The 24,521-nt window shown below is 37.5% G+C and overlaps 1 protein-coding gene across 1 annotated transcript in view; it reads right to left on the minus strand.

The window, feature by feature from the left end:
- Nucleotides 1–2,758: 2,758 nt before the first annotated feature.
- LOC144442082 (uncharacterized) overlaps nucleotides 2,759–24,521 on the minus strand; it is a 38,601-nt gene continuing 16,838 nt past the window's right edge. Inside the window, exons 9-12 of the mRNA XM_078131353.1 lie at nucleotides 23,668–23,721; nucleotides 5,805–5,909; nucleotides 3,517–3,900; nucleotides 2,759–2,850 (exon numbers count right to left, since the gene is read on the minus strand). Of these exons, the coding sequence (XP_077987479.1) occupies nucleotides 2,759–2,850; nucleotides 3,517–3,900; nucleotides 5,805–5,909; nucleotides 23,668–23,721 (635 nt within the window). The remainder of the gene's footprint in view (nucleotides 2,851–3,516; nucleotides 3,901–5,804; nucleotides 5,910–23,667; nucleotides 23,722–24,521) is intronic.

Below are 24,521 nucleotides of genomic sequence, written 5' to 3' on the forward strand. Positions count from 1 at the left end.
CGGAATTGTAGACCTACTAATCTCGGCAAAAATAAATATTTCGCTAATCATAACTGCAAAGGTCTTGTTTGAAAAATGTTCAATCTCAATGACAGAAATGCAGAGCGCAAGCGTCTTCCAACGGTACGTCATATGCGTCAAGCGAATAACTGAATAACTGTCCCTCGCTTTTGAGCTGCTAGATTCTTTGACTAAACAAGTTATTCGGAATGACATAGTCCCGCTATGATTGGGTTTTAAGGAACTGGCAGTTTATGTTGTCATTTTCTTGATATCACTACTCTGATCATGCAACAATACTTGAGAACCTAAATCAAACAGACTTAGATATGTTGTGTCTGCTCGTTGGACATGGAACATGCCTACTCATGTTGTGTCCCCTCATTGGACATGAGACATGCCTACTCTGACATGATGGAATAAACCATTCAACAATAAAGAATGGGTCGGGTATGGGGGGGGGGGGACCTCTTCAAGCATGTCAGAGTTATGGCTTTTGACATGGAAAATTCTCAAACATAATGGCTGGCAGGCAGCCATATTGAATCGTATCACAACGAAAATGGATATGCACATGTATGTTATAGAACACTGTCCTAATACCAACTTTGAATGAGATCTGTTCAAGCATGTCTGAGTTATGGCTTTGGACATGGAAAATTTGCAAACAAAATGGCTGCTAGGCGGCCATATTGGATCGTATCACAACAACAATGAATATGCACATGTATGTCATAGAACACTGTCCTAATACCAACTTTGAATGAGATCTGTTAAAGCATGTCTGAGTTATGGCTTTAGACAGGGAAAATTCGTAAACAAAATGGTTGCTAGGCGGCCATATTGGATCGTATCATAAAACAAATTGACGTGCATATGTATGCCATAGTATGTTGCCCCTGTACCAAGTTTGAAAAAAATCGGTCCAGGCATCTCCAAGAAACAGCTGCGGACGGACGGACGCACGCACGCACGGACAGACGGAACCCAATCCTTAAGTCCCTGTTCCGGACTTCGTCCGCGGGGACTAAAAAGAGGCATTCTACCACATTCACCCAACACTGCATTACTGGAGGTATTTGTTCTAACACCAATAAGTTTACGACAATATTTTAACTGCACCCTCTCAACACTCAAGTACTCTTTGTGACCCCAGATTTCTGAAGCATAAATTAAAATTGGTTTCACCATAGAATCAAAAAGTTTAAAGTTTAGAGCTCGGGAAAAGTTTCTAAGTTTCATGCTAAATTTTCGTAGAATTAACATATTTTTATTTGCTTGTTGAGCGAGAGTGGTGACTGCCTTTCCCCAACAACCCCTACATGAAAATAACATTCCAAGGTATTTATAGTAACTTACACAGGCAATCTTTTTACCATCATAAAACCATTTTTCTTTTTGGGCTAGGGTACCTCCTCCCTTGAATACAACTATTTTTGTTTTATCTAGATTTACTTTAAGTTTCCATTTCAAACAATAACATTGTAAAGTGTTGATGAGTCTTTGTAAGCCAGACAGTATTTGAAAACAATACAATATCATCAGCAAACATTAGTAGAAAAAGATCACACAGTTCATCAATTTGGATTCCTGAGTATTCTGACGTTGTGATGCATTTTTGGAGTTCACTAATAAATAACACAAATAACAGTGGACTGAGCATACATCCTTGTCTTACTCCAACGTTGCAACTAAAAAAGTCTGTCATTTGGTCTTCCACTCTGACACATGATTTAACGTCAGCATAGATACTCTTGATAATAGTGAACATTTTACCCCCTACCTCACTAGAACTTAGTTTATAAAATAATCTTTTATGGTCTACACTGTCAAATGCTTTATGAAAGTCAACAAATAAACAATAAAATGGTAATCTCTTTCTAATTAAATGTTTTTGTATTAATGCACTTAAAACAAAAATGTTATCTATAGTACTTTATTTCTTACGAAAACCTGCCTGCTCTTCTGGAATATTACTAGTATGCTCAGCCCATCTGTAAAGCCTTTTGTTCAAAATTCCAGTAAAGATCTTGCTGAAAATACTGAGCAGAGTGATTCCCCTATAGTTTCCTGGGTTATTTGGGTCCCCTTTTTTATATATTGGTATAATAATCCCCTTTGCCCACCCTTCTGGGAAAATTCCTGAGTCAAAAATTTTATTGAAAACTTTGTTCATCAGTGGCAACAATACTCCTTCTGTGGTTTTAAAGAACTCCCCCACCAGCTGGTCTGGGCCAGCTGATTTATTATTCTTTAAATGTTTAATACTTTGCATAATTTCATCATTTGTAATTGGCTCATTCAAAATATTAGTTTCATCATCATGTGAATGTTCATCTTGGGAATCACTCTGCTTAGTAGAAAACAATTCATTTTCAAAATCATTTCCATCATCCTCATTTGCATTTAAAAGTGAGGCAAAGTGAGTTGCCCAATCCAAAATACCAATGGAATTTTGTGGGCTGCCAGAATATTTGTACCCTTTGAGAATCTTCCACAATGCATTCATATTTTGTTCTTCATTTAGCTTTTCTTTTTGTGTATCTTGATAAAGTTTAAATTTATCCTTACAAATTTTGGAATATTCATTTCTAACTTTACAATATTCAGTATAGTCTCTATCCCTGCCAGAGACTCTAAATTTCTTTAGACAGTAGAATTTTTTATCTCTCAGTTTTTTACAATCATTATCATACCATTTTGATTGCTGTTGGCAATGTTTGTCCTTCTTAGCCTTGTATGGTAAAAACATCCCTGCTCATTTCCTGCTTCTTGAAGGTGGTCTTTCATTTGTATGGATTCTCATGTGTTCTTTCAGATGATAATTTTGATTAAAACCTTTGCCACACTCTTTACATACAAATAGTCTTTCATTTGCGTGGATTCTCATGTGTACTTTCAGATCACCTTTTTGAGTAAAACTTTTGCCACACTCTTTACATACAAATGGTCTTTCATTTGTGTGGATTCTCATGTGTACTTTCAAAGCACTACAAAAAGCAAAACTTTTACCACACTGCTTACATACAAATGGTCTTTCATTTGTGTGGATTGTCATGTGTACTTTCAGATGACAATATTGAGTAAAACTTTTGCCACACTCTTTACATACAAATGGTCTTTCATTTGCGTGGATTCTCATGTGTACTTTCAGATCACCATTTTGAGTAAAACTTTTGCCACATTCCTTACATACAAATGGTCTTTCATTTGTATGGATTCTCATGTGTACTTTCAAAGAACTACAAGAAGCAAAACTTTTACCACACTGCTTACATACATATGGTCTTTCATTTGTATGGATTCTCATGTGTACTTTCAGATGATTACTTTGAGTAAAACTTTGACCACATTCCTTACATACAAATGGTCTTTCATTTGTGTGGATTCTCATGTGTATTTTCAGATTACTATTTGTAGTAAAACTCATACCACACTCCTTACATACAAATGGTCTTTCATTTGTATGGATTCTCATGTGTTCTTTCAGATGACAATTTTGATTAAAACTTTTACCATACTCCTTACATACAAATGGTCTTTCGTTTGTGTGGACTCTCATATCTACTTTCACAGCACTACTGTGAGTAAAGCTTGTACCACACTCCTCATGTAGAAATGGTCGTTCATTTGTCTGGCTCTCATTGTCATTATTTACAGCACTATACGCTACACAATGTTTCTCAAAGGCTGGCAGAGTCTGTTCGCTGCTAACATTATCACTATTTTCACATGGAATTGTAGTTTGTGGAGAATTCTGGTTCTCATTGTTTACTAACACATCACAGTCACTTCTTGTACTATACTCTATACAATGCTCCTCAGAGTCTTCTCCAACCATGACTTCATCCAAAGTAACAAGTCCATGTTGACAAAGACAATCTATTACAATGAATTTATCTGTTGACACAAAAAATAAAGGTGTTAGTCATGTGACTCACTGATTACATATGTAAATTACCATTTTAAGAATATCACGAATTGTGAAAAGGTAATGATAAACCTGAAGACTATACATCATTATGTAACGAGATGAAAATTTGATACACTAATACTTTCATTTTGGCCACTGGTGGCGCTGTTGAACTTGGAGTCGAGGCTGAACTCTGAACTGGGCGTGTATGTAGCGTGTAGCGGGTAGTGAGTGGCAGACAGCGGACAACCTTCGACCATGGCGGTGTGTTTGAAAGTGGTGAACTAGATACAAATAGAAGACTGACTATATAGCCAATGAGTTGTCTAGTGGGGTACAACTTTCCAGAGTGATTTTGGTAATGGCTCAGCCAGTGTACATGTACATGGATAGCTAAATGGTCGTCTACGGTCTAGTGGTGTTGCTGTTGGAGTTTCTACTGTTACTGGGCAAAGTAGTCTACAAATACTCACATGGTCGAGAGTTCAAGATGGCTGCCAACGTGGTATACTTTACTATGGTGGAATAACCAGAATGTGGAGGTATGTCTGTATTGGCAAGTCATATTGGTGTCTGTATCATGAACTGTCCACTGTCCCGTGACTGAGAATATTGTGTTGCTGTGTATCCAGTACTATTAGAAGAGTTCAGTCTAGCTCAATTGTTGTGTGTCATTTGTGTTGGAGGCTAGAAAGTGAATGACGGAACTTGTCTAACTGTTGAACCTGACAACGTCCGGAGGTATACTGTTTTGGTGAAGTCATTATTATTGGTGTCCATGTTGTGAACTTACCAGTAACTATTGTTGGAGTTGAATAGCCGTGTATCGAGTATTATAGGAAGCTCAACCCAGTACAGCTCAACTGTTACACGTGCGTGTGCAAGTCATATTAAAGGCTAGAGCGTGAATGTCGGAACTATTGTCTAACCGTTGAACCTAACAACTTCTGGACATTTAGCGACAGTAACGGACTAGCAATTGTGCAGTACAAGTGACATGAAATGGTATGAATGAAGACACCACGAAACTGGTATCCTTGTTGTTTTAGGGTATTTTGTTAGAACCATGTTGTCCCATGTTTACATACCTGTATTGTGTTTCCGTTATTCCGGATGTATATAAGTAGTTGATGTACTATTCTTTCCAAAGTTATTCCATGAATTATTAGTACGTAATTATTAAGAGTTTATTTATTTAGTAGTTTGTATTTTGACTTCTTTGGGGAACAGCTGATTCTGATTTGAGCTATAGTAATTAAGAGTATATTTTGTTCCTAAATTCTTTCTGAGATTATTGAATAAGTATACATGTAGTTAACTTGATTCTCAATTAATTAAGGTATTTTTCTAAGCGAGTTAACTTCTTATTATTGAGTGCTTATTTAGTTTTTCTAACATTTAAATCCAATTTTGTACATTGTGAAATTAATTGACGAATCACTTGAGACTAATTGAATTGATTGGCAAACTTCATAGTGGAATATTGATGAATTTATTGTATAGTGTCTAATCTATTTAATCTTGGGAAATCAACTGACTAATTATTGAAATTGAACTTGAAATTTGTATTTTTCACTATCGCTCGTGCATATGTTTCGTTCACTGGTCAAAACCTCTTGGTATACCATCCCCAGGGGGTGGTTAAATAACCAATCTCATCCATAAATGTGATTTATATGAATGGGATAATGTAAGTTGTAATTGTGCTGTGTAAGTCTTACCCAGGGAGATTGACTAATCATTACCATAGTGCACACGCTGTATTTCTGTTATCTGTCAGGAAGGTTCCTTTCAAGCACTTGAAATGACAGATGGGTTGAGAACAACAAACTTGTTATCAAGTCAATATTATACAATGGAATAGGTGGTGTTATGTATTAATACAACATACCTTTATCAGAGAGTGTATTATTCTCAAGTCGGTGAAGTAACACTTGGTATGCTTCATTCAAGTCCCGTTCATACAGGCTGAATACCAACTCTTCATTGTCCATTTCTGAATCCGAAAGAAAATGTAATATTGAGTGATAAATAGAAAGACAAAAAATTGCATATTTTGACCATTAGGGGCGCTGTTTGAAGCAACCATGGAAGATTTTCTGGACAATCTATATATTTTCATGTTCGTCACACGTCACGTCTTTATATGGTAATAGAATGGGCCCATGAAGAATCTTGTGGGACGCCGTGCCGACATGGTTATGCTTAGAATGTAGATATTAACTGTTTACATAATGTATGTTGGTGAGCGGAGAGTCGTATATTATATGTACGTTCAAGATCACAAATATAGCATTGGGGTCCTACTAATTACTACCCGAGGTGAAACCAGGGGTTCAACTACTGTTATCTTAGCCAAGTTGATATCTAAATCACCCTAATCATAACCAGTATATATTGATCCTAAACACAATAATTCGAAACCTTGATTAGTTTTTTATGTACCGAACCTTTTCCACAACACAACACAACACAACACAACACAACAGTACACAGACTCAATACATAGTGCTCACCGACTTCAACCATGCATGGTCGGGTCGCAAAACAATAGCTGTGAACTCACTGTCACAAGTCGATTTAAAATGCATAGGTGCAACTGAAACATTTAGAATCCATTTTTTTCTACAAATACAGCCTAAAATGCATGTGAGCTGCAGTCTTGCCTCGAACTCCCAGGTGATTAACTCAACCGCGAAACCATACAACTTACAGGTGCGTTACAACTTACACTGACCAGTTATTCTATGACCGAAAAATAGCAATCCAGGGACCACAGAATATTCTGCTTTAGGTCAATGTATACTGTTTATGATAATGATTAGGGATATTTAGACTGATAACATTAGTTGAACCCCCGGTTTTACCTCGGATAGTCTATCTTTTGTCTCAGGCAGCTAATAACACTATACTAGGACCGCTATACCAGTACTCGACCGCACACGTGTAATAACATTGTAACTTGCAAGGGGTCCTACTAATTTATGCCCGGGACTGCCCGAACACTGCCCGGGCCAAAAGTTTTCCACACTACAGATATAACATAATTACTATCACCCAAAAATAGATTTGTAAATGCTTAAACACTGTTTTATCACACAAACATTGCACCCGTGTTCCTGCGCTACTAACTCAGTAAACTGAACGCCATCTTGGACTCAAGACTCGACTATTCTGTAGGAGGGATTGCAGGATTTTTAGCATGGGCGGAAAAGTTTTTAGTACTGCATGTGTGAAAGAATCATTAGAAGTAATAATGCGAACAATTATTTTCTGTGCCTTTAAAGCGGAGTGTCGGGTATAAAAGGCCCCCTAACTTCGCAGGGGTTATTGTCAAATTTGAATGCAGACTGTTAACAACGTCTTGATTCCTCTCTGAAAAGCCGTGATAATAATTAGCAGGTGGTGATTTTCGTAATAAATTTGGTATGTGTAGACTTTTGAATGTCTGTTGAATGCGGGTGTGGTCACAGAAAGGTGATATTTTAACATGGTAGAGACAATTTCGTACAAAACACGGTCAAACTTGGTCTGTTCGTTACTACTGAAAAGCCTTTACTTTTCAAACCTGGGATTAAAATGCCTGCCAATCACACTTGTTCAAATACGGGTATGTAAATCCACGAAAGTTTGTGTAGCAATCAACGTCATCTTGAAGTACATGTAAACATGATTTGTAATTAGTACCTCTCCATGCCCAAGCATAACGGAACATGCAACTTTGCTTTCATGAAACATTGAGTTTACATTTATGGTGGCTATGCATAAAGTAGCGGTGCTGAAATGAAAGATTTCAAAAACATGAACAGCGAACACTACACTACAAGACTCTACAATTGTAGGCCTATAGAGTTGATTGTAATGTTCAAGGAAACAATATTTTGCATTTGCAATATTTTGCATTGTTGATAGTGTTCACACTGAGCCGTGTACTTCCAGGGATACAGAACGTGCAGGGATAGTCCTAGAGTTGTACTAATTGTAAAATTAGAATAGTAAATAAAGGAAACTTGTTTCGGTATACAGCATTTCTCTTTTTGGGATATGCAATGATTTTGCACACGTTGCATGGCAAATTACAACGTTGTACTATACTCCTATATATAACCAACATACGGTCGTATCGTAAGCCGTATGAGAACCGATTGATTCGATGACGCGCTCTGGCATCACATCTCTTTCGACAACGCCAACCATTCGCATTTGGCGCCCATTTACTTTCAAGTAGCGATCGTCTATTTATGCCCCACGTCTATCCATGAGGGTCCAATACTTTTTATACCGGATTTTACGGAGAATGGTATTGTGATCGCATACTGGTTGACATGTACCGAACCAACTACATGCCTGTCAACTTGTCAGAGATATGGTAAGCACAGGCAGTATCTGCAGACATCTGCTGTGACACGTCGAGATATAGTTCTGGTTCAGAGCTGGTTATTTTGACTTGGATCTTCAGGGCGGTCGGTTGACCTGTCGGCTATATGTAAGCTCCCAATCAAAAAGGCTAAAAAAAATGACGCCGTGCCAGGGCATGTCTTTTGAAAATGGCAGGAGAGCTAAAAATCACTCTCCTGAAACCATCCAGGCGAGTGGTAGGCGAGTGATTTAATACCTCTCCTGAAAATAGTCAGGCGAGTGAAGAAATAAAAATTCATTTTCATTTCTATTTGTATTTTGGCCAGTCGGCTCCAAATAAATAAAATAGAATAAAAAAACACACACATTTAAAAAATGTATGCAAAAATATATTTATAAGTAACAGTTCGTTTGGTTATTTGTACAACAATTATTATTGCAACAATTTTGTTAAGTCTGTGCACATCAAAATCTTGAAAAAATATTAAGTTTTTTGTTGTGACTACAAGTAGTACAATACAAAAATATTTTTTTAATTACAAATTCTAACTGGTCTTGTTTTCTTAGAACGTTTTTATAATAACATCCTACCTGAATATCTCCTCCGGAACAATTTATAGTCGCTACAAAGTACATGTTTTGGAGGGCATTGAAGAAACCACCACTTCTATTTCGCTTAATTAATGCAGCTAATTCAAACTTGAGATTGTTCAAAACTACAATGAATTTACAAAAACTAACGTACCCCAGAGATGACAAATGCCTCCTGATGTTGAGCTTTGACGTTGACGTTAAATTGCTTACGTGTTTTATTAGACAATAAAACACGTAACCCCACCTAGTACCTGCACACGGATCCGATGACCGGTGTCGCCGACTAAAGTAGCTAGATCCGTTCACGTCTAAGCAGCAGACCTACTTTGTTTTAGAAATCACAAGGCGAAAATTCGAGCAAATATTTTATATGTTACAGCAGTCGATAAAGTCATGGAGGTAAAACAGACATGGTCGGCAGTTGAATAGATCATCGGACAAAAACAATGAAACTGCGTGTTGGAGATTATGAAATAAAAACCCGGGAATTTCTCTGAAAACTGCACGAGAATAATAAGATAAGGTGGGAAAAATATCGACAGCTTATTTTTATTTTTATTTTGTAAAATAATCGATCTTATTTTTTTGTCATTTTTTCAATGCCCTCCAAAACATCGCCAAGCTATTGTCGGAACTCTGGGCATGTACTTTGTATAGCGACTATAAATCGCAGTTGTTGTTCATGTTCCGGAGGAGACATTCACGTAGGATGCCGGATGGTCTCCAAAAACCCCGTTCTAACAAAACTAGGGCGATCGGAATTTAAAACTAAAAACTCATCGATGGATTGCTGAAAATGAGAACTACAAATAGTCATCATATCAATCGTAATTGCACAATTTGCAATGATGCGAAAGTTGAAATCTCCACGCATACTGAGCTGATCAATATTCATGATATGCCATGACATCATGCATGTGATTGTCCCGCTTCGAATACGTCACTATTTTCCCCATATAAGGGTAGTGCAATGCAAATTTCAGATACATATATAGGTCATGAATGACAGCGCTGACTTCAGCTGGAGATCGACGATTATGAACATGGAAGTGTTCCACGCTCCTACCACGTAATTTTACCGAATAAACGTTGATTTTTATGGTAACCACATATTGAAAAATGATATAAAATAACATCAGGCTGTTGTACAGGTTCGTTGGGGCCCAGGCGAGTGGAAAATCGCTCTCGTGGATTTTAGTTTGCGCGAGTGGTAGGCGAGCGGAGCGATCGCTCGCCTCAAAAGGCATGCCCTGCCGTGCATTGTCCTTTGCTGACTCGGGAAATTATGGTTTGCGATTTTTTGTGGAGACAGCAGGACGCCAATATGTGACATATTTTACAGTTTACAACGAAAGTGAATAAACGCTAATTTTGACTCGAAATACAACACGTGTAATACTTTTTTTTTTCAGAAATCAAGTACACAGTTACCGGGTATGGTAAACAGCACAGTTACTCTCGGTAATCCAATTCAACCCTTGTTTTATTTATTTTTGTATTACGTCTTACCAGTATTTACCAAGAAAGATAGTGATTCTCAGCTTGGTCGTTAATTATTCAGGATTACGTTAGGATTACGCCGTTTGGGTGGAGAAGTGCATAAATACATGCGTAATGAACCCATGTGATAAACTTACAGGCCTTTAAGATAGGATCTAATGAAGAACAATACATATTTCCCAAGACTTCTAAACAATATGAGGAAGGATAAGTGAATTGTAGAGTAGTATAAGTACAAATTTTGGAAGGTAGTGTCGAAGTTTAGATATAATGCCAATTTTAGGATTTATTTTACCAAGCACTTTAGTTAGTGATTTGCGATTTCCATGTAGCATGGCCATTGTGCTGTTCAGATCTGAACCCGGGGTAATAATTGTAAAGCACTTGGAGCACAGAGTGGAAATGCGCTATGTAATTAATTAAAAATATCAATGATAAGATGATGGCACAAATATGCATGTGTTCTTTAAACACGTCAAAGTTAACTTTCCTGGCACCCCTATCGTAGAATGGTCGAGTCTGACTATCAAAATGGCGTCCTGAAAGAAGATCGCTTGGTCGTGGATTTTGTTGTGTGTAAAAACGGTGTTTTCAACTCTTCACACTCTGCTTTTTTCTGCGACAAAGATTTGTTTTGGTTTAAAATCAGTAATCTGCACCGATAACAGCAAGAAGATTCCTACATTTGGCCCGGGCAGCGTCCGGGCATAAATTAGTAGGACCGCTTGCAAGGTGCTCTTTATCGGGCGAGTCACGAGTGTTCATTTCAGTCAATTATTTGTGCGTATATTTGACTGTCAAATTATTCTACGTGATGGTTTAGTACCTACCTGCAGCTGATCTTGATGTAGTCGAGAGGGTGATTGGAGATGTCACGGGATCCAGGCGGGGGTCGCTCACTCACGTACAGCGAGCCAGCTTTACAATATTTGTCAACAACGTTTCAGAACGTATACGCATGCGTATTACGTTCTGAAGCGTTGTTCTAACTCTGAGAGTTAGTAGAGTTATAAATAGAGTTAGTAGTGTCATCGCACATGCGCACTTCGGTTCTATGCATAAGTGACAAAATACTACTAGACTAGTACCTCAGCTCCGTGCCTCACTTCAGTCCTGATCCTGTGAGACTGTACATAGTGTAAGATGCGCCGTGTTGTTTAGCCCTATCAGGCTTGTGAGCGCCAGCTGATAGTGTGGCACGAAAGTCTATCTGTTACAGCCTACAGTCCTGCACGTCCCTTTCAAACTTTACTTGCTGAAATAGACATTTTTTTTCAGACTCACGAAAACGTGGTGTGTATGTGTGTGTACGTGTATGTATGTATGTATGTATGTATGTATGTATGTATGTATGTAACATCCCGTATCTATGCATTTTATTACAAACGATCATAATGTATCAGATATGTCCATTTCAGGAATTTGTAAGGTTTCTGGTGATGAGAAAGCTTTGAGGTTGAAGGAAGAAGAAATCATTTTCCGTCTTGGAACGCTGGAACCCCTTGGAATTAATAGATTATTCTCGTCTTTCCCAATCTAATTATCATGATTATTGGGTATTTTTTTAAATTTCAGGCGTATTCTATTGGGTTCTATTAGGTGCGTGCGAATTTAAGAACTTATCCCACGTATAACCGTTTATTTATATCACGCGCGGTTTTGTTCCACTATATTTAGAAATGTTCGGGTTTTCACCTGGCATTTCTCTGTCTCGCCAATTTTTCCTTTGAAAAAGAATATTTATTCGAAACGTCGGATTTAACAGCTATATATACGGACTGGTTTATTAGTTCCTTATGCATTTCTATGTATGTATGTATGTATGTATGTATGTATGTATGTATGTATGTATGTATGTATGTATGTATGTATGTATGTATGTATGTATGTATGTATGTATGTACGTACGTACGTACGTACGTACGTATGTATGTATGTATGTATGTATGTATGTATGTATGTATGTATGTATGTTTGTATCACAGGCATTTGTTTCCCGAGTTATGTCCCAGAATATTTATATCAGAATACAATTAAATGTCGATAATATCGTTAATATTGACGTAGTCAGCCAACTATATATGAAAGGGGTAAAATTACATTTGTTTCTGTGATCGCGCAGGTTCACTCACTGCGAAAGAAGACTTATGTATGTATGTATGTATGTATGTATGTACGTACGTAGGTACGTAAAATCATATTTCTAGGTATATCAAGCTACATAATCCATTGTTATTGAGCACAGTGTAAACCTCAAATGAAATGTTTTGAATTGTTCAAGTTACACGAGTACGCCACAATTTGACCAACTTATTAAAATTATACTCTGTGGGATATACACTAAACTTTACAGCTGCAACGGAGTTTCACTGATGGCTATGCTACATAATTTTTTAACACAAACAATTTATAACCACGATGAACGATAGTCGATTTTCCGGTTCCAAGATGCATTGCGCGAGAGGACGTCGCTTATGTTGTTAGTCTTGTTTTGTCTTTATTACATTTGAAATAACATTTTCATTTATGGTAAGACATGATGACCTCCTTAATCATGGGTGATTTTATAGAACAAAGACTAAACGCCATCAATTCCTCTAACGCAAATGCAAATAGACGGAAGATCTGAATCGCAATGTTGGGCGGACTTTTCTGCTAAATCACGCCTTACCTGGCAAAATATCGGACATTTCCTCACGCCAACATTAATTACGGAGCCTTCAAGACCCAAGAAGTGTTCAGAGGTAACCCAATTCCGTCAAAATCGGCAAATGTAGCAAGGCATGCAGCAGTTTGAAACGGGTAGTACGATGACCCCTCGCTCACGTTTTCAATGTGCATTTGCATTAGGGGAATTGTAGCGTTTGATTCGGGTTAAACGTCGGAACGAAAAAAGGCAAAAAAAAACTAGACGAAAAAGCCCTCAAAATCACATCAAACGCTAAATTTATTGCAGCTAGTTGTGACGTAGCTTCTCAAAAAAAGAAATTTTGAACAAAACACTATTGTGGCTTCTCATGATCATGTATTGCAAATAGGGCACTTTAGCAGACAGTAGTGTCATTAACTATAATGACGTAATCTTGATATGTCGGACATCCGTACTCAATATTATTATCCTTCGTCAAATTTAAACCGTTATATACATTGGAAGTCAGTTGAATAGACACAATGCATTGTCTGGCTAGACGCAATTTTTACAAACATTATTATGATATTATTCACTGTGACAGTCTACCCCGACAACTAGCTTAAATGTTACTAACACTATTTATTGTCATCATCTGGCATAACAAAAATCTTACAAAGATTTGCTACATTTCCTTTTACTTAGCTACCATTATCTTAGCACATATATCGTCGCCTAATCTTATACATTGTAACAATGTATACCAATGGATCAAAATGTGACAATAATTCGAGTCTGCTGACGACAAAATGTAGCAATTTTAGTGAGATTTGTAATCAGCCAGACGATAAGATGTATCAAAGTTAGTAAAACTTTTGTTGAACCAGACGATGTTTTATTGACACTCAACTGGTTTCCATTGTAAATCTTTACAGACTAGACAATTGTAATAATTATGCCAGTCATTAATAAATGTTTCTAAATATAAACCAAGAGTAATCCATTGAGTTGCGGGGCCATGTCAGTCCCAGGCATTGCAGCTTTGATTTTTCACAACTGTTGTAACGATGGTATATTTCGAAGGAATGTTCAACTAAAAATTGCAATTCAGCTAGGCCATAGTATATAATTTAGTAGTTTTATAAGACAAGTCGCCACTAATGTACCGAGTCGTTAAAAGCAAATTATTTCAAATAAAGCACAACTAAATCTTGACAAAATTGTCACAAAACGTATCTTTGAAAAATTACTGATGCATTTTGAAGTCATTATAATTGCGTCAGTGGTGCGTTTGTTTATTATTTGTAATAACAGTTATGAATTCTCCCATTAACGCACACAAATAGAATGCTGTAACGATACTTTATAAGCAAGTATTTTAATGTACGTAGCTTTTCTATTCACCATTAATAATGATGAGTCGAAAGAAAATGCATAAACTACAAGAAATGCTAAAAAATGTATACTTTATTATACATGTTGTCAAGTCGTACTTTTGACGACCGATTTATGCGTCAATATTCTGATTTAAATTTGTTCATCGACGTAAAGCAATAGCCCCTTTTACGACAGCTGTACAAAAAAGCAGAAAATGCTAAAAAAAAATAAAAAAATAAAAGTATTAGAATATTCATTTTGTCAGCGGTGAATAAGCTCTGACTTGCGAACATGTATTTGTTTGATCAATCCACAATGAGTCATTCATACATTGGTGTTTACTTTCAAGTTTCTGTAGGCGTGTTTGAACGCGCGTAAAAAGTTTGCACTCAGCAAATGACGTAGTCGTTGACAGAATTATTCGGGTATAATAAGACGCCGGAATTGGCTGGTGTCAAAATGTTTGAACGCGACGTGTAAAAATAGCAGATATCATATTGAAATAACTATTGATTAATGTGTTTTCGTCATAAGCTTTTCATGAAGAATTTTCATGAAGTCATTTCTATTCATTATATTAAAAGTGTATGTGCAGAATAGTGACTGTACAGTGTATAGTTTAATGTCTTATTTCCGCTTCTTTTGGAGCAATTTCTTGTTCAATAGTAGAAACTATTCATGGTTACATGGTAAAATTGATATGTCCGGGTGTTTGGGGCGACGTAATACGTTTTGTGCCAGGAAATATACAGTTCAAAGTTCAAAGAGAGCGCAAAAAGGGGGATAGAGACAGACAGACAGACAGACAGACAGACAGACAGACAGACAGACATATACGGAGGGAGGCGATCCATCCATCCATCCATCCATACATACATACATACATACATACATACATACATACATACATACATACATATATACATACATACATACTACATACATACATACATACATACATACATACATACATACATACATACATACATACATACATACATACATACATACATACATACAGACAAATATGTTTAGACAGACAGGCAAGATACATACATACATACATACATACATACATACATACATACATACATACATACATACATACATACATACATATACATACATACAGATAGACAAGACAGACAGGCAGGCAGGCAGACAGACAGACAGACAGACAGACAGACAGACAGACAGACAGACTATAACTACTGTATACACCATACAGTTTAACATTTGTGTCCCCTTCCAAATCTTTCTACATCATGCAAGTTTTTCGTCAGAACTTCTGTCGTATGTATGAAATTAATTCCCATGACTGTCTCAGTGTTTGGTATACGTGTTCAGATTTGACTGGAGACGAGTGGGCGTTGCCATTCAAGGACATCACTCTTACTCCAATCTATTCACAGAGAGGTGGTCTTCTTGGCCTGACTCCCGGGTCATCACTAACTGTGCATCAAATATCTTACTTAGTACCTAGTGAAAACAAACAAACGGAAGTCTTGAGATATTATCACATCACACCGAGGGTTAGCTAGCTAGCTGTCAGTTTAATACATTGCAGTAGGTTTTTAAACGTGTCAGCCGAAGAATGATCACTGGACTGTGCCGTTGAAGGAGTAGCGTACGTATACGATGCAATGAAAACTTGAAACAACGAAGCAAGACGAAAAGTGTGATATTGTTGCAAAAGAAATATCAATGAAGATTATTAGTAGTAGTAGTATTATATGATGAAGAAAGTAAGGTAAGTATATTGTGAGTATTAATGTTGTCCTTTTTTACAATTTAGCGTTACCGTCACGGTTCTCAAAGGCTCGGAGGAAAAACGTTAAAGCGGAAAACTGAATTCAAGAAAGCAAGTGTGATGAAGAGCCCAACATTTGCGTAATCACAGAAATCTATTCATAACCCAATATCACTATATATTTGATTGCAATACGTCATAAGGATACTCGAGTGTTCATTCAGGTTTAAAAGTCATAAAAAATCAATAAAAAGTATATTCTCTGATTTCGCTCACTTGATTTGGTTTCCTATAAGAATCGACTTCCATTGTCAAAGTTCTATTGCTTATTAAAGGTTAGTCTTGCTGCTAAACGTCCGGGCTTTCTTTAGCTTTCGATACTATAAGCGAACGAAGTTCGCAGTGAGGGCTTCGGATGTTCCATCCTCGATAGCGATGTTCGGACGTGTGTCGTATTCTATCGGAAGAACATCCGAGGTCTAGGATTAAAGGTATGCATCAAGGGTTTTAGCCGTTACTACCAATCAGCCATGTTGGAGTGATTCATAAATCGGGGAAAAAAGTTTCAATTAAAGTTGTTCGGAGTAGATTTTGAAAAGAAACTCAAAACACGTGTAAGACGTATTATACCGTGCACGAGCCAAGTTGAACAAAAAATATGGAATATATACTCTGGTCGTTCTACGACACGACAACGCGCGTTCACAACAACGCGTGTCTACGTCGCTGGTTCTGCTGTGTTCGAACTATGAGTCAAAACGTTCAAAATTGGCATTACTTTCCCTGATTTTTCTTTGATATTACTGGCGCTGGTATAATTATGTTATTTTCCAATATTTGTCTTCATTTAGATAGAAAATACCAGTGACCAAAGGCCCCCTAGGTCACTCGTATTTTCACTTAGCTGAACGAAGAAATATTTTGGGGAAATAACATCTAATTGCTTATCTATACACAATGTAATAATATGGTACAATAAATCCATTCAAAGTGAGTTTTGTGTTCGCACTTTAATACCCCCCCCTCCCCCCATGCGATCACGATTTAACCTATACGTATACTTGTGGACACAATCGACCTCTAATTGTACATTTATGTCTAATTATTGGTATTTTTAACACTGAAATAGTGAATATATCGTTGGTGGTTGTCTGATAGAAAAAAACAATACCCCAGTTTTATACAGCGAGTGTAGCTTTAAACTGGGGCAGACAAACATAATATAATTATTTGATCGTGTATTTTTGTTGTCTCTTTTTCCCATTTCACTGTGTAGCCTTGTAATTAGTTTGTTGTTTATAATGGGTTGAATGGGCTGCTCCTTTGAATTTTGTCTTGAAATTATACATACTTGGTTACATTTGTATTTGTTATTGTCATCATTAACAAAATACAGAGCAGACACTGTGTAAGGCATACCTGTGTGTTATCTTTATTGTGTCTACAGAGCAGACACTGTGTAAGTGATGTTTGTGTGTTATCTTTATTGTGTCTACAGAACAGACACTGTCTAAGGGATGTTTGTGTGTTATCTTTATTGTGTCTACAGAGCAGACACTGTGTAAGGCATACCTGTGTGTTATCTTTATTGTGTCTACAGAGCAGACACTGTGTAAGGGATGTTTGTGTGTTATCTTTATTGTGTCTACAGAGCAGACACCGTGTAAGGGATGTCTCTGTGTTATCTTTATTGTGCCTAAAGAGCAGACACTGTGTAAGGGATGTCTCTGTGTTATCTTTATTGTGTCTACAGAGCAGACACTGTGTAAGGGATGTTTGTGTGTTATCTTTATTGTGTCTACAGAACAGACACTGTGTAAGGCATACCTGTGTGTTATCTTTATTGTGTCTACAGAACAGACACTGTGTAAGGCATACCTGTGTGTTATCTTTATTGTGTCTATCTCAACATGAAATCTTGTGATCAGTCTCACTGATCTTGATACATCGTTTACTAGCCATTGCAAGCTAAGATGAAATCTTCAGTATTTGTTCATTCAAATTAAAATAAGCGCCATTACTTTTAGGATTTTTCGGTCAATCTTCACACGTATATTTCCAATATTGAAAATGACGTCACCGCATTCCACGTGAAATGAGTTTACACCAAGTGGCCTGATTTGTCTATATCAGGACATCGTGTCAATTTTCGAAGTGTGATTTCAAAATCGAAATAAATATGGTAAATATTCAAAAAATGTATATATTTATGTAAAGTGGTTTTAAAATCATAGATTCCAAACAACAGTGTTGCAAACAGTAGAGATTGTATTTAAGGGGTGTTGAAAGTCCAAAATGAATAATTATCCTAAAGTAGAAACTGTACAGAAAGAATCGAGACTTTGATGTTTCTCACATATTTTCTCTGCTCGAGAAAGCTCTCAGTCATATTTCGATTTTAAAGCACTGCTTTACTCGGAAACCAAGCAGAGGCGTAAATGAAAAATAGAAGACGGGAGAGATTGATAATGTTCAAGAGTTCATTCAAAGAAAATTAACAATTACAGTTGGATATTTCACGACTTTGCTTCACAATGTCGCTCTGACGTCAGAAGGCGAAGAAATAATCGCAAACATATGATAATACTTGTATGTGGTAGGCATAGCAAGCTGTCCCCCACAGTCTGTGGGCTTACTGCAGTTATAGTGACCCGCTGAGAACCAATCACCAACCGATCAGACTAGATAATGATATAGAAGATCGGACACGCACAGTTGTCGAATTACTGCCCTCTCACCTTTTAGCAGAATTCTGTACTGCGAATGCTGCAGTGTTTAATTTCTTGATGTTAATACAATTAAAATCACGGTGTATCGATCGATTTTTAACGATAAAGGCACATGATTGAACGAGTAAAATCCTACTACTCAGAATTTTTATAATATTTTAATGAAAAATATTCAAATTAAAATGTGAAATGTAAAAAGTGGAACCACACCATGAGGAAATCAAAATCCTAGGGGATGGGCCTATAAGGAAACAAACCTACGCTGCGACGGGAAACAGTCCAGTCCGACTTCAGCCACAGGCAAGCATATCATGATATGTTAGCGTAAGCAGACCATTTGTGCCATATCATATACGCTATCCGCTGTGAAAAGTAACGAATTCGGTATTATACGGATATCCATGCTGGGGTTTGATTCCAAAACAGGAGTGTCGACATATACCAGATGTAGCAAATTAAACAAACAAAATCCCATCGGGAGAGAGTTGTCATCTCTGTTTTTACTGTAAAGTTATACTAACCAATTGATTGTATTCGATTGTAAGGGGGAATATTTCATACATTGAACTTTCCCTCGATTGTTTAAAATACTGGAATATTTCAAATAGAAGACACGGCAGGATACAACGCGCAAGTCAAGTTGTACGCATTCGAACAGAAAATATGTTATTTACACCCTTGTCGTACGTCACGACTCAGCGTCACCGGCTATGCATTGCTAAAACCCTTGACAACCAAGCATTAATAACATGGGGAGCTTGTCAAAAACGGAGGGGTGGGGGGTGGGGAAAGTAAACAAATGAATAGTGCTAATAAAACTTGACACAACATATTGGAACAGCAGAGAGATTTGTATTCGATTTCATGGTTTGGTAAGAACAGTTTTATGTACCTGAAATGACAGGGGAACTTGAAATTTGTTTGCGAACATTAACTATTATGTAGAGCGGATATAAAACTGTACTTATCAAGTGACAGAATGTAATACTCGTCGATGTACTTCCTACATGCTGTGCATGCCAAGTGTTATAAATTCAATTCATTGGTTTACTTTCCATCGTGTAACAAGTTCCACTCGTCAATGCTTGACTGTTACTGGTTGTATTCATTCAAAACGTTACAATGTAACAAATAATTAACTTTAGAAGGACGCTTTTTGTGTCCAAACCATAAATGAACAGCCTTATTGGTCGTTTCATTTTCACTAGCGAAATGAACCCAGTATAACTTTGACAACTACGCATGCGCAGTTTGATTGATATACACGATGGACTCCATCGTTTACCCTTTGTTCTAAAATAGAAACTACCCCCTACCCATCGTGATCAATCAAAATTGACAGAACACAGTACCTGATAGACGAACGTCTATCTATTTATTCGGATGACCATAAGTAACCCACCGTGTCTTGACCACAGGGGCGTGTATTATTGCTTAGATTTCCGTTTTCTTAGGAAAATATCATACGAATCTTGCTGCTACAAATGTATCGATCTATAGTACTACGTATACTAAACTCTCTTTCCCTATACAGGTAGGAATATATATTCAAAAGGTTGTTATATTTAGTCTGTAGACCTGGAAAACAACAATCTATGCAATAGTACACGCCCCTGTGGTCTTGACATGACACCAGAAACTAGTTTTCGGTTAAACTAAGACACATCCATACAAAAGCTATTGTTGCGAGACAGGTTGATATAATGAACATTGCTGATTAATTATACTCACAGTAAGGTGGCAATTCGGATGATTTCCATGATCATGCGACAGTGTGCATTTTTTGGGACTTCCAATGTTTACACTATTTTGATCCTTCACTATAGTGATCTAAGTCTGGTCATAGTGATGTAGGTACTACTATCACTCATCACTTGTGCAATCTACAGCGTCGTTTTGGTTAATGTCTGTTTCGTCATGGTAAGCTTAAAGTCCGGTTTCCGCAGTAGTAGTAGTAGTATTCTAATTTGACAAGGTTCTGAAATATGATAGTTTACTTTGACGCGTTGTAAAATCTCATTTTGCATTATTTGAGGATTTGGGGATCCCATCGCTGCCACCACTGTCACATTCTACTGCTGCAAAATCCCACCAGTGCCACATATCAGATATGAAAATCGCTGTTGGCAACCGGAAACCATGCAGTGAGTCAATTGTTAGTTGCAATGTGAGGAGAGAAGTGGATTTCACAGGAGAAAGAGTGAACAGTGTGCTAAGATATTGGGGGTAATGTTGTGGAGGGGGATATTGACCTCAGTCCAGACAATGTCGGTAGTGGGTCTATCTAATCTCTGGAGTTCATCTCTGTCAATCAGATCCAAATACGGGTATTGATTAATGTAGTGTCATCACTTTTGGTAATTGGATGATTGCCTTTAAAACTGTCAATGTGATGGCAGCGGTGGAACAGAGTCATTACCATTAAATCCAAGGCTCAAATCTCTTTTCACATCTAACAGCATATTCACCCAATTTTTCGAACTACTTGAATGGGGGGGGGGGGTCATGAGAAATGGCCACTTTTTAGAAAAAGAAATCGGTGAAAGCCACATTTTACGTAATAGACCGGGTTTTATTTCCTTCTGTCTCCCCCTTGTAGAAACTGAAGGCTCTAGCACGTCTTCTCAACATATGTCTGTTATCTATTCGAGTAATCTCTGCTAATTTGCGCTCTTTCTTGTTGTGACGTCAGAGAAATGGTGACACCAATACCAATGACGAGGCGTGTGAGAGGTGTGTGTTTGATTTGGATTCTCCTCTGGGTACTAGGTTTGCAAGAGGTGATATCAACCACAGAAGACGCAAAGCCGTGTATGAGATATTATTATACAAGCAGTATAACGCATCCAAAGAAGAAATGCAACTCTAAGGTAAAAAATCTCAGCTCATGCATTTCACATCGTCGTAAACCACAGCCTCTTTTACGGTACCGTCCAAGCAGAAAAATTGTACTCTGACTTGTGAGAATGGCATTTCATTTTGGGACGGAATACCATTACAAACCAGCACTTTGAATTGGAGCGTCATTCTTACAGCTAAAACAGGGAGGGTTCGCCAGAAGACTGCACATAACTTATTCATGTAATGATCAACGCCGATCATTCTGCAAGTTGCGGTTCTTGTTATACTTGCTAGCTATAGATAAGAAAACTTTTATTACTAGCCACAACAGGATTTTGACCGAAGAGACCTTTTTTAAACTTCCTTCAATACCAACCATTTCGGCAGTAAACGTGTTGTTATCTATTAAATAAAACAACCTAAAATTGTAAAATGATCACCATTCTCTGATTGTAAATGTGTTACATTTATATATCACACTATTATAGTGTTCTGGTGAGCGCTGCCCATTTTAGCTGTAAAATATCTCCTAACTTTGTCATATAATAATTTGAAAACTGCAAAAAATGTGTGTTGGGGTGGGGTTGGGTGGGGTGGGGTGGTTTGGAGACTTGTGGATTCTTCCAATTTGATAACATACACCTGATTGATTGTAAACTGACATGCAAGCACAACCACCAATTTTCGAGATCAGAGATAGAAAATTGTTTCTTTCTTTCTTTATTTATTTATTTACTTACTTGTTTCAGGTTGTCTTGATGTCGCGATGTAGTGGCCATTGTGAAGACACATCGGCAACGGATCCTGTGGTTACATTTAAAAGTGTTCTGCGTCGTCCGTTTAAATACAAATGTCAAAGTTGCCAGGATCAATCATCGAACATGAAAGCTGTACGCTTGCGCTGTAAGAACAATCAATTTGCATACGCTTCGTACAGGTATATTCTCACCTGCGGCTGCGCAAACTGTAAACCGTGATGCTGTCAGTCCCGATGCCTGTATACATCATTTACATAATGCCATCTGTTCTTAGTTTATGTTCACAACATGTTGTCCAATTGTGTCAAATCTAAATTTCATTAGTAGTTATAGCTGTGCTATAAAAACCTATATCACTGACTATATGCAAAGTGTCATATTATCTGCATATGGCAATGTTCTTCTCCACTTTTCCATGGCCAGTACATTATGATGAGAGCATGCGCAGCAAGAAAAGGTTGATTTTTCAATCGCCTGTCTTTACCTATTGTCCTGCTATTACAGTGATAGAGGGACTGACGACTTTACTGAAGAGGAACCAGATACCAAGACATCACTGCACTACTGCATTTCTACGTCATTTAACTTATTTCCCTGTCGAGGTCTTTGACTTAAATGACACAATTCACATGTCAATAAAATCACAGGCAAGGAAAGCAGCTTTTGTCTTGATAAACTTGATATAGTTAGATTGGCATATCAATTATGCATCCCCCACTCACGCGCTTCCTCTCTTACCTTATTCACGATCTCACGCACCCACCCACCCCCACACGCACTCACTCACTCACTCACCCACCCACCCACCAACTCACTCACTCACTCACTCACTCACTCACTCACTCACTCACTCACTCTCTCTCTCGCTCACTCACTCAACCACTCCCCACTCCACACTTACTCACTCACTCAACCACTCCACTCACTCACTCACTCACTCACTCACCACGCCACACTCACTCACTCACTCACTCACTCACTCACTCACTCACTCACACACACACACACACTCACTCACTCAACCACTCCGAACACTCACTCACTCACTCACTCACTCACTCACTCACTCACTCACTCACTCACTCACTCACTCACTCACTCACTCACTCACTCCCCACGCCACACTCACTCACTCACTCAATCACTCACTCACTCACTCACTCACTCACTCACTCACTCACTCACTCACTCACTCACTCACTCACTCACTCACTCACTAGCACAAGCAACCAATTGTTTCTTTTTATCTGTTGTGTAATGGATAATGATACCTGTACAGAAATCACACAACTTAGATAATAGATTATATTACAATCTTTATTACGATTCAAGCATATGAATATAAACACATACACACATATATCTGTTTAATTCAATAAACCCATATCTAATATATATCAGTCTGTCTATCGTTCTTGGACATTTGGAAACAAAATAATGAAAAAAGAAGAAGAAGAAATAATCATAAATTCTACATAGTAAAATAAATGTTCTTTTTGGTTTTGCAACCAATACTCGATACACAGTATTTGTTGACTCTAAGCCAATGGCATTGTCTCTTGTTTAGTCACATGTTGTCTCAAAGCCAATCGCGTTGTAATACGTAAACGTTATACCCATGAGTTGTCGCTAAACCAATGACACAATATCATAGTATGCAATCGGCTTCGGATAGTAGGCCAGTAGAATTAGACCATGCACACTTAAGATGCATGGTAGGGCTGGCCACATTTTGACAACTATGAGTGGAAACTAATCCCATTAAAGGACGTAGTTCTGTGTATGCAAGCAGAGACATGTAGACTAAATCTACAAACGAATATATACGTGGTGTTACTATGAAAGATAACAATCTGACTGTGTATGTATGTATGTATGTATGTATGTATGTATGTATGTATGTATGTATGTATGTATGTGTGTGTGTGTGTATGTGTGTATGTATGTATGTATGTATGTATGTATGTATGTATGTATGTATGTATGTATGTATGTATATGTGTGTGTGTATGTATGTATGTATGTATGTATGTATGTATGTATGTCTGTCTGTCTGTCTGTATGTATGTAT

This window comes from Glandiceps talaboti, chromosome 11 (genome assembly GCF_964340395.1).
Source record: "Glandiceps talaboti chromosome 11, keGlaTala1.1, whole genome shotgun sequence".
NCBI lineage: Eukaryota > Metazoa > Hemichordata > Enteropneusta > Spengelidae > Glandiceps > Glandiceps talaboti.